This window comes from Rhinolophus hipposideros (assembly GCF_964194185.1).
Source record: "Rhinolophus hipposideros genome assembly, chromosome: 21".
NCBI classification, from domain to species: Eukaryota; Metazoa; Chordata; class Mammalia; order Chiroptera; family Rhinolophidae; genus Rhinolophus; species Rhinolophus hipposideros.
In genome coordinates, this window is record NC_138067.1 from 21,646,522 (window position 1) to 21,658,530 (window position 12,009).

Consider the following 12,009-nt stretch of genomic DNA (forward strand, 5'->3'; position numbering starts at 1 on the left):
GTGAGAGCACCTGCCTTTAACTCCAGTCCTGAGCCTCCTTGTATATGCTGCTTTAAAATATAAGGCCGGGCTCGAAAGCTGCCACATCAGCATAATTGCAAGAACAGAAAGCTTCTGTTCCAGAGCTGGAGGGAGAAGGCAGGAGGCAGAAGAATGTGTGTGGCGTTGATTGGCCTTCAGACCTCAGGACAGAAACTAGAGCTCAAGTCCTTCTCAGTAGCCGAAAGCACTTTGAAGCTTGGGGTGCCTCTCTCCCCTCTGATGTGTGGGTCCTCCCACTCCATGTTCATGTGTGTGTTGAGCTGTTTTACAGTTCTCAGATTTCACCCCAGCTTCCTGCTGGAGATTGGGCAAGGATGAGGGGCACAGCAGGAGTGCCCTCACTGGTGAAGGGCGTGAAGGCCTTGGTCCCAACAGCCGTTAATGCCTCTCTGGAGAACCCAGCTGCTGTTCCTGCGTTCATGGAGCAGGAAATCGTGGTTAGAAATTCACAGCACCCATGGCTGCTGCAGGCCAGCAGCAGAATAGCTCCTCCAGCAGCATCTCTGTGTGAGGAGGAAGTCTGCCAGAAAACAAAGCAAAAGACCAGCGTTGCATTGGCCGGGAATCGAACCCGGGCCTCCCGCGTGGCAGGCGAGAATTCTACCACTGAACCACCAATGCGCCAGCTGTGTGCTGACACATCTGCAGGGCTTTTCTCAAGGGGCTGTATCTATCCATACTCAAAGAGGAGCCCTGGCAGATGACAGCCTCACCTAGCTGGTTTGTCCAGTTTGGGAAACGAGACTGGTTTATATAGAACCATCCTCACTTGGCCTTATTATGCTACCTTGGGAGTGGGGGCCTGTGGACCTTCCACCCAGAGGCACTTGGTTCATCCATAGCCCTCAGCCCCCTGGGGTAGGCTTGGTGGAATCTCATCCTATCAAGATCAAAGGTTAAGGCATCTCACAGGGATACAGCCCGTTCTGAAATACCCATCTTTGCTCCCACGTCTGCCAGCTCAGGAGCTGGGCCCATTTTGTTCACCTGTTTGCGCAATGCCTGGCACAGAATGGCTCCCTCATATGGCTTGCTGTATGAAATCTTTATCCTGCCTCATAGGACAGCACATTTATGTTTGAACAGCTCTAATTACTAGCAGGTTCCTGACACTGAGCTGGAACCACACAGACTGATTGATTCCTTGTGGACTTGACTGCCCTTAAAATTCTTCAAGCCAACTTGAAACCCCTATTTATGCAATAGGCAGCAGTGCACCTGCCCTTGTGGACGCAAAGCAGTTAGACAGTGAGTCTAGACAGCTGCTTTGAAAAGCCCCTTATCTCTAGACTGCCCTCATCAGCCTCCACAGGTACCAGTCCCTCACACCTGGGTGATGGCTTGGTCTTGCCCTCCTCATCCATTTCAGGGCTTCTTAAAACACTCTTTCTGAAAGGCCGAGTGTCTCGGCCTCTCGGCCTTTGTGTCCCATGGACTCTGAAAACAGAGACTGGTCCCTGACAGAACCGGGCCGCCGTCTGCTCCCCTCCAATCCAGGCCGGGCGTGCCTTGGCAGCATCCCAAGGATGAGCCCAGGTGCGGCCTCCCTCAGATGGCCGTTCTCCCCAGGTACACACCTCAGAGGCGTAGCTACACTTCCTTTCCTCTCCCGTTTTAATGGGTTTCCAATGCTTTTCTGTTTAACAGTCGCTCCCTGCTCTTTCCCATGGCCTCAGCCATACTGCAGGCCCCTCTTCCCGACTGTGAGAGCTGTGGTGTTCTCCTGTGGGGGGTTTTCAGTCTCCTGCCACCCCCAGCCCAGCCTCTCCAGGCTGCCACCAGAAGCACCTAATTAAGACAGGTCTGAGCCTGTCACCCTACTGCTGGAAAACTTTCACCGCATTTTTTCTGTATCTGTCTCTAGCCACTTCTTCCACACCCAGACTCCTTCTCCTTCCCTGAATACACCGTGGTTTTTCAGAGGTCCTGCCTTTGGCCAGGCTCCTCTCTGTGCCTGAGTTGCCATGCCCTGTCTTCCTTTTTCTTTATCTGAAAAATGCCGGTTGATCTTTTTAAGATCTGACTCCAGTGGCACTTCCCAGTCAGCCCAAGGAGATTAGCCTGTGGCATTTTTCTGGCTTCTGTGGTATCACTTGCACCTTGTTGCTACAGTTACATACTTGTTGGGTGTGGGTCTTGCCCATTGAACTGGGGCCTGATTCAACACCATCCCTGGAAATAATGACACAGACCCAGAGAACCTCTGGGTTCCTGAATGGAAGGTTGAGCAAGTGTTGAATAAAGAAGGTTGATCAACTCATAATGCATCGTAGTTTTTGTTCCTCAGCAGGACATTCATTCGCATTCTGTTAGATTCCCAGAAGTGAGTTCCACATTCCGTTGTACACAAAGGGAAACTGAGACCCAGAATAGGGAAACAACCGTAACCCAGCCAGCGCCTCCCCATCAGCCGCAGAACTGGGAAAGGCCTACCGCGAGAAGCCTGATCCCAACTCCTCTTTCTAAACAAGTCGTCTCCCTCCCTGCTCCCAGCCCCAGGCCCTGGAGCCAGCAGCAGGGGTAGGCTGATCCCACTGGTCCTGCAGCCCCTCTCCCCTCTCTCTCCAGGTTGGTGCGCGAGTTCGTGGCCCAGAACAACACCATGCAAATCAAGCATGTGATCCAGACCCTGTCTCAGGAGTTTGCCCTGTCTCAGCACCCCCACAGCCGGAAAGGGGGCCTCATCGGCCTGGCCGCCTGCTCCATCGCACTGGGCAAGGTGGGCCTTTCTCCTGCAGGGACAGCCACGCCAGTGATGGCCTTGACTCGGACCTGACACCCAGCAGAGTATTGCACACCTGTGTTTGATTGCCACTCTCTCCACACCTAAAGCAGCGAGATCTTGCAGTCTTGTCCCCTGGCATGGCCCCTGTCTTGGGAGGCCAACCCCACACCAAGGCCTGCGCATGCCCACGGGAGCTGGGATGTCAGCTGGCACTGGGGGCTGGCAGCTGGCCTCCTTTGAGCTGTTTTTCCTCCTGCCGCACCACAGGACTCGGGGCTCTACCTGAAGGAGTTGATCGAGCCGGTGCTGACCTGCTTCAATGACGCAGACAGCAGGCTGCGCTACTACGCGTGCGAGGCTCTCTACAACATCGTCAAGGTGGCCCGGGGCGCCGTGCTGCCCCACTTCAACGTGCTCTTTGGCGGGCTGAGCAAGGTGATGCGCCTCACTCGCTGGGCGGAGCTCCCTCCACCCACCAAACTTGACCTTCCAGGACCTTGAGTGCTTGGGTCCCTTTTCCAGATGCAGGCGGAGCAGATAGATAAACACATGGCTGCCAAGGACACTTTGTTTAATCTAATAGTATTTTTTTAATGGACTTGTATTTACATCTTGGTTTTTTCCATTTCTCTATTAATTTTATTGCATTTTATGGAAGTATCAGCCCACCACAAATTGGAGGGAAAAAACTGATAGTTTGAAACGTACTAACCTTCCTTCTAGAAAGGGGAGATGATAAAGCCATATAGATTGTATTTCCCCCGCGAGGAGACTACTAACCTGTAAGTGCTAGAAAAGGCTCTACTTGGAAAGGCTTTCGAGTCCCTTCTGCTCTCCTCAGCTTCGTGGAGCTCCCCTCCCAGGTGCCGCGCAGCCCGAAGCTCTGCTGCCCTGCTGATTGTCAGTGCTTTCAGCCTCGCAGCTGCCTTGGGCCCCTCCTCCAGGAGTGCAGAGAGGGCCCAGCATTTTAAGATTGGAAACCCCTGAGGAAAGCCAATGGGAAGCAACTACTTAACCCAGTGGCAGCGGGTCACAGGGCCCCCAGGAAGTCCCAGAGGTCCCTGGCCAGACGGGAAGTCCACCACATCTCGGTCCCTTAGCCAGGGTCCCCGTTTGTCCATTCCCACTTCCCCTGCCTTCCTTTGATTTATTCACTGAAGGAGGTGCCCGTTCAATGTTCCAAGCTGCACCAGCGCCTTGGCTGTGGGTTTTCAGTATTCTCATGTTCCTTGTCTTACATCTTGACCATGGCCATCTCTCTCCCTCTCTGTGTCTCGTAGTTGGCTGCTGACCCAGACCCCAATGTGAAAAGTGGATCTGAGCTCCTGGACCGCCTTTTAAAGGTATTTGTACTTGGTCCCCACTTTTCTTTTTAGAATCAATTTCTTGCATCTGTCTGGACAGCTTATAAATTCTATCATCGGGGACATTCTTCCCAATCTCTTTAAATGTTTTCGTTTACATACAGGAAAGGTCACTCTTTGGTGTACACTTCTACGGTGAGTATGTAGAGTTATGTCACCGGTGCAAGCAAAATGCAGAACCATTCTCTAAGCCGTCTACGTCCTCTTGTGCCAGCCTCACCCAGGGCAAAGGATATTGCCTCCCCTACCCATACGGTGTGGCCTCCCACTCCACCCCGCCCCCAGGGATGGGACTGCTTATGCTAAGCTCGCAGGGGTATTCGATCTAGACCACAGAGATGCAGGGTTTCCCATTTCATTAGTTCCTTGACTTTTATTTCTGCTTTTAATGCATCATTTTTATTTGTCCTTTTGCCTGGGAGACAGCGGGTGCTCTGGGTACCTCTGCTGCCGGGCCCGGGCTCTTCCATTTTCCTCTGTGGCCACCTGACTCCTGGGCCAGTACTTCGGCCAGGTGAGGCAGCCCCTGGTCTCTGGCTGTCACTCAGCAGCTTGCGTACCTTTGATCCACAGGACATCGTGACAGAAAGTAACAAGTTCGATCTGGTGGGCTTCATCCCCCTGTTGCGGGAGAGGATTTACTCCAACAACCAGTACGCCCGGCAGTTCATCATCTCCTGGGTAAGGGCTGGCGCCACAACACTTCGCGCAGCCGTGAGAGCCTCTGGTTGCGTCACATCTGCTCTCTAGCATACCCTGGGCAAGGCTGATGGCTGCCGAGAAGCCTCATTGTTACCCTCTAGTAGCCAATGACACCAGGTAATCCAAAAACACTTTTGTTCAAAGCCCATCGTCCTGACAAGGACACGATTCTTCCTTTTCCTGGGAAGCCCTGATTCCCCTTCGCAGCCAATAGTGCTACTTCAGGCAGTCACACCTCTCCTAGCCTTGTCTGTCCTTTCCTTCCCTTCTCCCCGTGACATCTGAATGTCTTTACAGTAAAGTTACTACTTCCCTGCACTGTTAACAAAAGCTATAGGTGCTAGCACCCTCTCCACCATGGGACACCTGCAGGGCCATGAAATGCTGCCTGAGAAGGTCCCCCTTCTGACTGCCCAGGCCCAGAAGAGGGGGAGGAGACGAAGGATCTCGGGCTGGTGTAACTCTCTCTCCTGGTTTCTTCCTCTGGGTCAGATCCTGGTTCTGGAGTCCGTGCCAGACATTAACCTGCTGGATTATTTGCCGGAGATCCTGGATGGACTCTTCCAGATCCTGGGTGACAATGGCAAAGAGATTCGGAAAATGTGAGTGGAGGGGAGGGGGCAGGCAGCTGCCGCCGTCTGGGGTCCATTAGTGCACTCCACACACACCCACAGGTAGCAGCAGGTGAACAAGAAGTCCCCCTTTTCTTCCTGCTCACGTGCTTCTCGCTGTGAGCAGCTAAGAGCTGATCAACCCCCAGCCTCTGAAAAACGTACATTTGACAAGTACAAAGTGTGGCTCCCTCTGGGTGGCTGCCCCAGAGAAGAAATGGGCACACTGGTGGCGGCTCCTTCAGCCCTGGCTGGCATATGCTATTTCCCCTCTCCTCCTCATTGGCAGGTGTGAGGTGGTCCTTGGAGAATTCTTGAAAGAAATTAAGAAGAACCCCTCCAGTGTTAAGTTTGCTGAGATGGCAAACATCCTGGTAATCCACTGCCAGACCACAGGTGAGTGTGTGAAGGCCCTGTGGCCACTGCCCTCTCCTCAAGCACCTTTCTCTCTCACCGTCTCTGGAAGAGTCCTGGTAGAAGTGTGAACCAGTGTGGCACTGGATCCCGGAGCATTGGAGTGGTGGGTCCTTGTGTGAACGATTTGGGTTCTTTGTTAGCATGGAGGCCTGTTCACCTGGTGTGACCCTGGAGGGGAGTAAGGTCTGCAGACTCTTGGTGGCAAGCTTGGCATTCGCACTGTGAATTGAAATGCTTGGAGGTTAGAATTGTGTATCCATCGGCTTCTTTACATGTCAAACCACCACAAAACGTGGTTGCTTACCACAGTAGTCACCTATCATTGGTCTTGAGTCTGTGAGTCAGCTGGGTGGTTCTGCTCCCCTGCGCCAGGCGTGGCTTGCTCATGCACCTGCAGTCAGCGGGAGGGTCCCCGGAGGCTGGGTGGTCTGGGAGGGTCTCACTCATGTCTGGCAGTTGGCTGGCTGTCACCGGGGGCAACAGAGACCGTTGGTCCATGTGTCTCATCATCCCGCAGGCCAGCCCAGGTACATTCATGTGGTATCAGCGAGGTCCCAGAAGACATGGTAGGCCTCGGCTTAAACCAGGCATACCATCGCTTCTACCACCTTCTGTTGGTCAAAGTGGCAAGGCCAACCCAGGGTCAAGGAGCTGGGAAATGGACTCCACCCCAGCCATATGATGAGAGGAGCTGCAGAGCCCCATTAGGGGGGCATGGATACAGGGAGGGGTAGTGAATCATGGCTGTTCTACAACCTGACATAGCTTGTTCTTCCGTTGCAACCTGGGACTGTATGTACCTTTAGCAGGCAGAAAGCAAGGGTGAGAGTGTAGGTGAGGCCAGAAGCAGTGCAAGCCCGCAGGCCCCTCCTCCGGTCCCATCCTATGGGAGGGACCACACTGCTCATGCTGGCCCTCCTAGAACCCACCACTCCTCTTCCAGACGACCTGATCCAGCTGACAGCCATGTGCTGGATGCGCGAGTTTATCCAGCTGGCCGGCAGGGTCGTGCTGCCCTACTCCTCTGGCATCCTGACTGCAGTCCTGCCCTGTCTGGCCTACGATGACCGCAAGAAAAGTATCCTTCACTCTGGAGAAAAGAACGAGAGCTGGGGGACCCCGCAACAAGGATGGGGCTCCCTTAGGACCCATCACACCTCCAGATAGGCCCTGGCATCAGGGGAGCAAGAGGTGGAGCTGAACACGGACAGTGAGGGTCAGGACAGCACCAGGGACACGGAGCTAATGCGCTGTCCCCAAACCTCACCTGGTTTACTTGCAGATCTGGTGCGGCTCTCCAGGGTCCCACAGTTCCAATCCCGAGTGCACACTGCCCCACTTTGGGTGGGGGACATCCTGTGAGTGGGAGATCCACAAGGAAGGGGCCCTACAGGAAGGCACAGGAGCATCCTGAGGGGACCCCAGTGTGGCAGGAGGACGAGGACTCGGGACTTGGTTCAGACTGCCTGTCTCCCGCTAACATACTTGGGTGGAGGACCGGGCACCTGACCGATGCCAGTGACCTTGGCTTAGGGAAGACCCTGTGTAGGGCTGCTCCTTACATCAGGACTTAGGTATCAAGGAGGTGGCCAACGTGTGCAACCAGAGCCTGATGAAGCTGGTCACCACTGAGGACGACGAACCTGACGAGCTGAAGCCAGCGGTGCAGAGGCAGGCAGAGCCTACCCCTGACGACTCCCTGGCGAAGCCGGAGGGGACAGGCAGTGGTGAGTAGGCTCTGCCTCCCGCCCCTCAGCTCTCACCTCCAGAGAGGGCCCCTGGGAACCAGAGGTCGTGCTGGACTTGACTTGGGACCTCACTAACCAGCCAGGACTACTTTCCACATGTTAGTTAACTTAATTCTGGTGACAACCCAATGAGATAGGAACTGCTGTTGTCTCCATTCTACAGATGGGCGCAGGGAAGAGAGGTAAGCACTGCCAGGCTCCGGCAACTACTCAGTGCAGAGTTGGGATTTGAACCCTGGCAGTCTGTCTCCAGAACCCATGCTCCTAACCCTTGCTGCCTCAAAGATGCTGACTTCTTTCCTTAATCTTTTTCTGGGCTCAGCTACAGGAAATAGTTGTTTCAGTATAGGAAGGTTAGGAGCGTCGCAGGAGTCTTGGCCACTGACATGCATCCACCTAGAAGCTGGCTGCCTTTACTATGCCAGCCATTCTCAGAGAGGGGGGGTTAAGAAATCTCCAGTGAGTTTATTCAGCCCTTAGGAATGCTACTGTCAGAAATTCTAGTGTCTTTACAAAATGGATTGGCTCTGCTCTCCTTTCAGACTCCTTTAACATTATTGTCTTATTTATCTGTATACCGTGAAGAAAAACACTATTATGCCAATTGGAGTCTGGAGTTGGACTTTCTAACTGTTATCTAGAACTCTTGACTTTTTTTTTAATTGCTTGGGTCTCTATCCTCACTGGGAGGTCACTGATCAACTTTGGGGTGATGTTCTCCTTTGCAGAGTCAGCCAGAGAGTAAATTGATACAGAACCTGCTCAAATCTTTTAGGGTAACAGGCTAAGGTTTGAAATCTTCCCCCAGGAGTTGAAACAATTTCTAAAGCATTTTCTTCCATTACTGTTCTTGGGCTTCCCTTTTGAACATCTGAGCAGAATTTCAGGCACATGTGCCTCGTGGGCCCCTCCCAAGGTTTGGTGTGCTGGATTGTTTCGGGTGTCGGGTTACAGTTGTGCCATGCCAGTGTGAGCCAGAGCAGCAAAACAGCTGGAGGCAGAGCAGCACCCAGCTGGAGCATTGGTGGTTCAGTGGTAGAATTCTCGCCTGCCACGCGGGAGGCCCGGGTTCGATTCCCGGCCAATGCAGCAGCTGGAAACTTTTTGGCAACAACTTGAAAAAGAAAAGTTGGGGAGATAAGTTAGTGGAGGCCTCCAAAGTCAGGATCTTTCTTACTGAGAGATCCTAGAAAAATCTCAGGCAATAGACGTGTTTTGTGAACTTTCACTTAAGTATAAATACTTTATTTTATTATTTTTTTTATTTTTTTATTCTCATTTTAGAAAATTTGGAAAGTAGAGAAAAACATAAAGCAAGACTATTTTCATCATGAAGCAATCAGTATTATAATTTTGGCATATTTTTTCCATTTTGCAGATCATACAACTTATATAATTCTGCATCCTTTTTTTGCTTGGGTGATAGGGTTTTTTGGGGGTTAGGGGTTGTTTTGCTTTGTTTGTTTTTGGCTTGATTAGTAACAACATGCAGAAGTTTGAAATATTTTATACTGAGGTAAAAAAGTCAGAGCCTCTTAATCCTTAGAGTTAAAAAGTAGAATAATGGTTGCTGAGCTGAAGGGAAAGGGAAATTAGGATTGACTGCTAACAGATACCTGGGGTTATCTTTCTTTTGGGGATGATGAAAATGTTCTGGAATTAAACAGTGGTGATGTTTGTACAACTTTGTGAATATAGGGGAAAAATCACTCAGTTGTACACTTTAAAATGGTAAGCTTTGTGTCAGGCAATTTTATGTTACGTAAATTGTATCTCAATTAAAAAAGAAAAGACAAGTTAATGCCTCTTCCCCCAAAGTGGAACCCAGCAGCCCCTGCCCCACTTTTTCTGCTTATGTAGTAAGTGAAGCCCGCTGGAAAGGAACCACTTCATTCTGTCAATTGTAGCAGCTGCTAAAAATCAGCTGAAGCATTGGTGGTTCAGGGGTAGAATTCTCGCCTGCTACCCAAGAGGCCCAGGTTCCATTCCTGGCCAATGCAGCATATTTATTTAACTTTTTAGGTAGTTTTCCTTAGCTTTCTTGAAACAGCTCCCGGCACGGGAGAATCTTATCCTCAACCAAGATACATGCAGGCAGCTTGGCTCCAAATTTTACTGCCTCATAAACAGCATTTCAGCAAACACAAAGCTCACTTTATAGTAGTTCCCAGACATGGCAACAGCTAATTTGGGGGCTCCACATCCACTTCAGACCCGCTCAACTTGTAACTAACCACCACTTTACCAAGGTGCCAGGGGAAGGTGCCAGCAGGCCAAGAGTGATGATTTGTCTAGTCAGTCGACAGGTTTATCCCAGCCTCTCCCGCTTACTGTTGTTCTCTTCTACTCTTCCAGCCCGGGTCCTCCTGGCAAAGGCAGGAGCCTCCTGCCTGGTCTCCCTCACCTAGTGTCCCCCTGCCTGACTCAGTCTGTGTTGCTGTGTCCCACAATGCACCACACCTGGGCCAGAGCCACAGGCGGCCTGTCAGCCAGGTCCTCTGTGAGCAGACGCTCACACCCATGGGCACGTCTCCCTCACCTCTCACCGTGGGGCTCCCGCCTTTGTGCCTGACTGCTCCCAGCTCTCTGCTCTTATTCTGGCTCTCCCCAGCCCTGCTGCGTGTGGTGTCCACAGCACAGTGTCCTTTCTCTGAGTCTGAGTTCCTGTGGTACTTGACATGGCTTACCTATTGCCCTCCAGGACATTCCCGAATTGTCTCAGGTGTCGTGGCCTAGATGCTGAGGTCTGAACCACCTGCCTACGAGTCCTGGCTCTGCTAACTTCCTCTCTGTAGCCCGTGGCCGTTTGGCCTTTCTAAGCCTCCCATTCCTTATTTGTTCAAGAGGGTGACAATAAGAATACTGGACCCTAAGATTAGCACATGGCACAGGCCACACACTCTCAATTACAGGTGCGTTAGTGTCAGGTTGTTGTCATACATGTTTATAATATGTCCATCTACTTAGCAAGATTCTCAGGCAGGATCTTTCCCCCTTGTTTTTCATTACCAGCATTACCTAGGTCCCCAGTGGGTCCTGAATGAGGCATCAGAGAGTGTCAGGGATAGAAGTTCATGTGGCAGGTGAGGAGCAGAACTGTAAATAGGCTTTCCAGTGGAGGGCTGGTGACCTCCGTTGGTGAACATGTGCTGGAATCCATCCAGTCCCAAGCGTTGATGGGACTGGGCGTATCAGCTCCTATGGACACTGCACATGCAAATGAATCGGACTCAGGACCTGTGTGCAATTTGCTCAGGGACAGAGCTGCAGATGAGTGTGACACTGGGCGTGGTCACAGGATGGGCTCACCAGGCCAGGCTTCATGAATGAAGAGTATTTGAATTGGATCTTTCTTTTTAGCTTCCACTTTCCCCAGCCCCACCCCCATTTTTTGCTCTGATTATGTATTTACATGTTCCCTGTAGAGATTTTGGAAAAAACAGACATTCCTCCTAGGGGAAGGCAAAGAGTAAACAAGTTAAATATATTGTCTGGCAAATACATTTAGCAGCATGTATCAAAAGCCTTAAACGTTTAAGAATTTTTTCTTAGGAAATAAATGCAGGTGTAGGTAAGGTTTTTCGCTTTAAACACCTAACAAATGTTAGCTCCTTTATTGCCATAACAAGTCTGTGGTGTTGGCATTGTCGTGAACTGTCACCTACACAGGTGAAGGAATGGAGGCGAAGTCAAGTAACCTACCCAAGGGTCACACAGCTAGTAAGTAGGGGAGTCAGGGCTCAAACCGAGGCCCAGCAGACCCAGAATCTCTGCTTATAGCACTGTTTACACTGTGGTTCTCTGAAGAGGGAATTAATACAAAAGGGCAACCAAAGACGCTTGGCTTGACTGGGAATCCGAGAATTGCAAAGGAAAACAATGTATGATTTTTATTCATCAACTTGGCAAACATTTAAAAGATTACTAATATCCCTGTGTGAGGTGTGGGGGATGACTATTCCTCCGTTCTTATATATATTGGTAGCACCTTCCTACAGGGCAACTGGCAATGTCTGTTAAAGCATCAGGTGTCTGATCCTTCCGTTTAGCAGCCCCCGTGTACATGGGGTCCCAGAGAGATGCTCACACGCGTGCGTCAGGAAGCATGGGGAAGATGTAAGAGTGAAATTAGAAAATAATTGAAGCCAATTTCCAACATCGCACCATTTTATCTACAAATGTATGTTTCTGAAAGACAAGAGGGAGGGAGGCTGCCAGGGGCATGGAGTCCCAGCTGCTGGTCCAGGCTGGCATGCCCAGGCTTCCCCACATGTCCTCCTCCCCTTTTCCCAGGCATATTCCAGCGAACAGGGGGCTGCTCAGCAGGCCCCGCTGGCACTCACAGCTCTTCCTGCACCCACTGAGCTGTGCCCATCCCGTAACGGGCTTCTGGGACACAA

General features: G+C 51.4%; 1 protein-coding gene across 1 annotated transcript in view; it reads left to right on the forward strand.

The window, feature by feature from the left end:
* VAC14 (VAC14 component of PIKFYVE complex) overlaps positions 1-12,009 on the forward strand; it is a 93,798-nt gene that overhangs the window by 9,926 nt on the left and 71,863 nt on the right. Inside the window, exons 2-9 of the mRNA XM_081032908.1 lie at positions 2,611-2,761; positions 3,035-3,202; positions 4,048-4,110; positions 4,705-4,812; positions 5,326-5,435; positions 5,734-5,840; positions 6,805-6,939; positions 7,436-7,588. Coding sequence (XP_080889034.1) covers positions 2,611-2,761; positions 3,035-3,202; positions 4,048-4,110; positions 4,705-4,812; positions 5,326-5,435; positions 5,734-5,840; positions 6,805-6,939; positions 7,436-7,588 — 995 coding nt within the window. The remainder of the gene's footprint in view (positions 1-2,610; positions 2,762-3,034; positions 3,203-4,047; positions 4,111-4,704; positions 4,813-5,325; positions 5,436-5,733; positions 5,841-6,804; positions 6,940-7,435; positions 7,589-12,009) is intronic.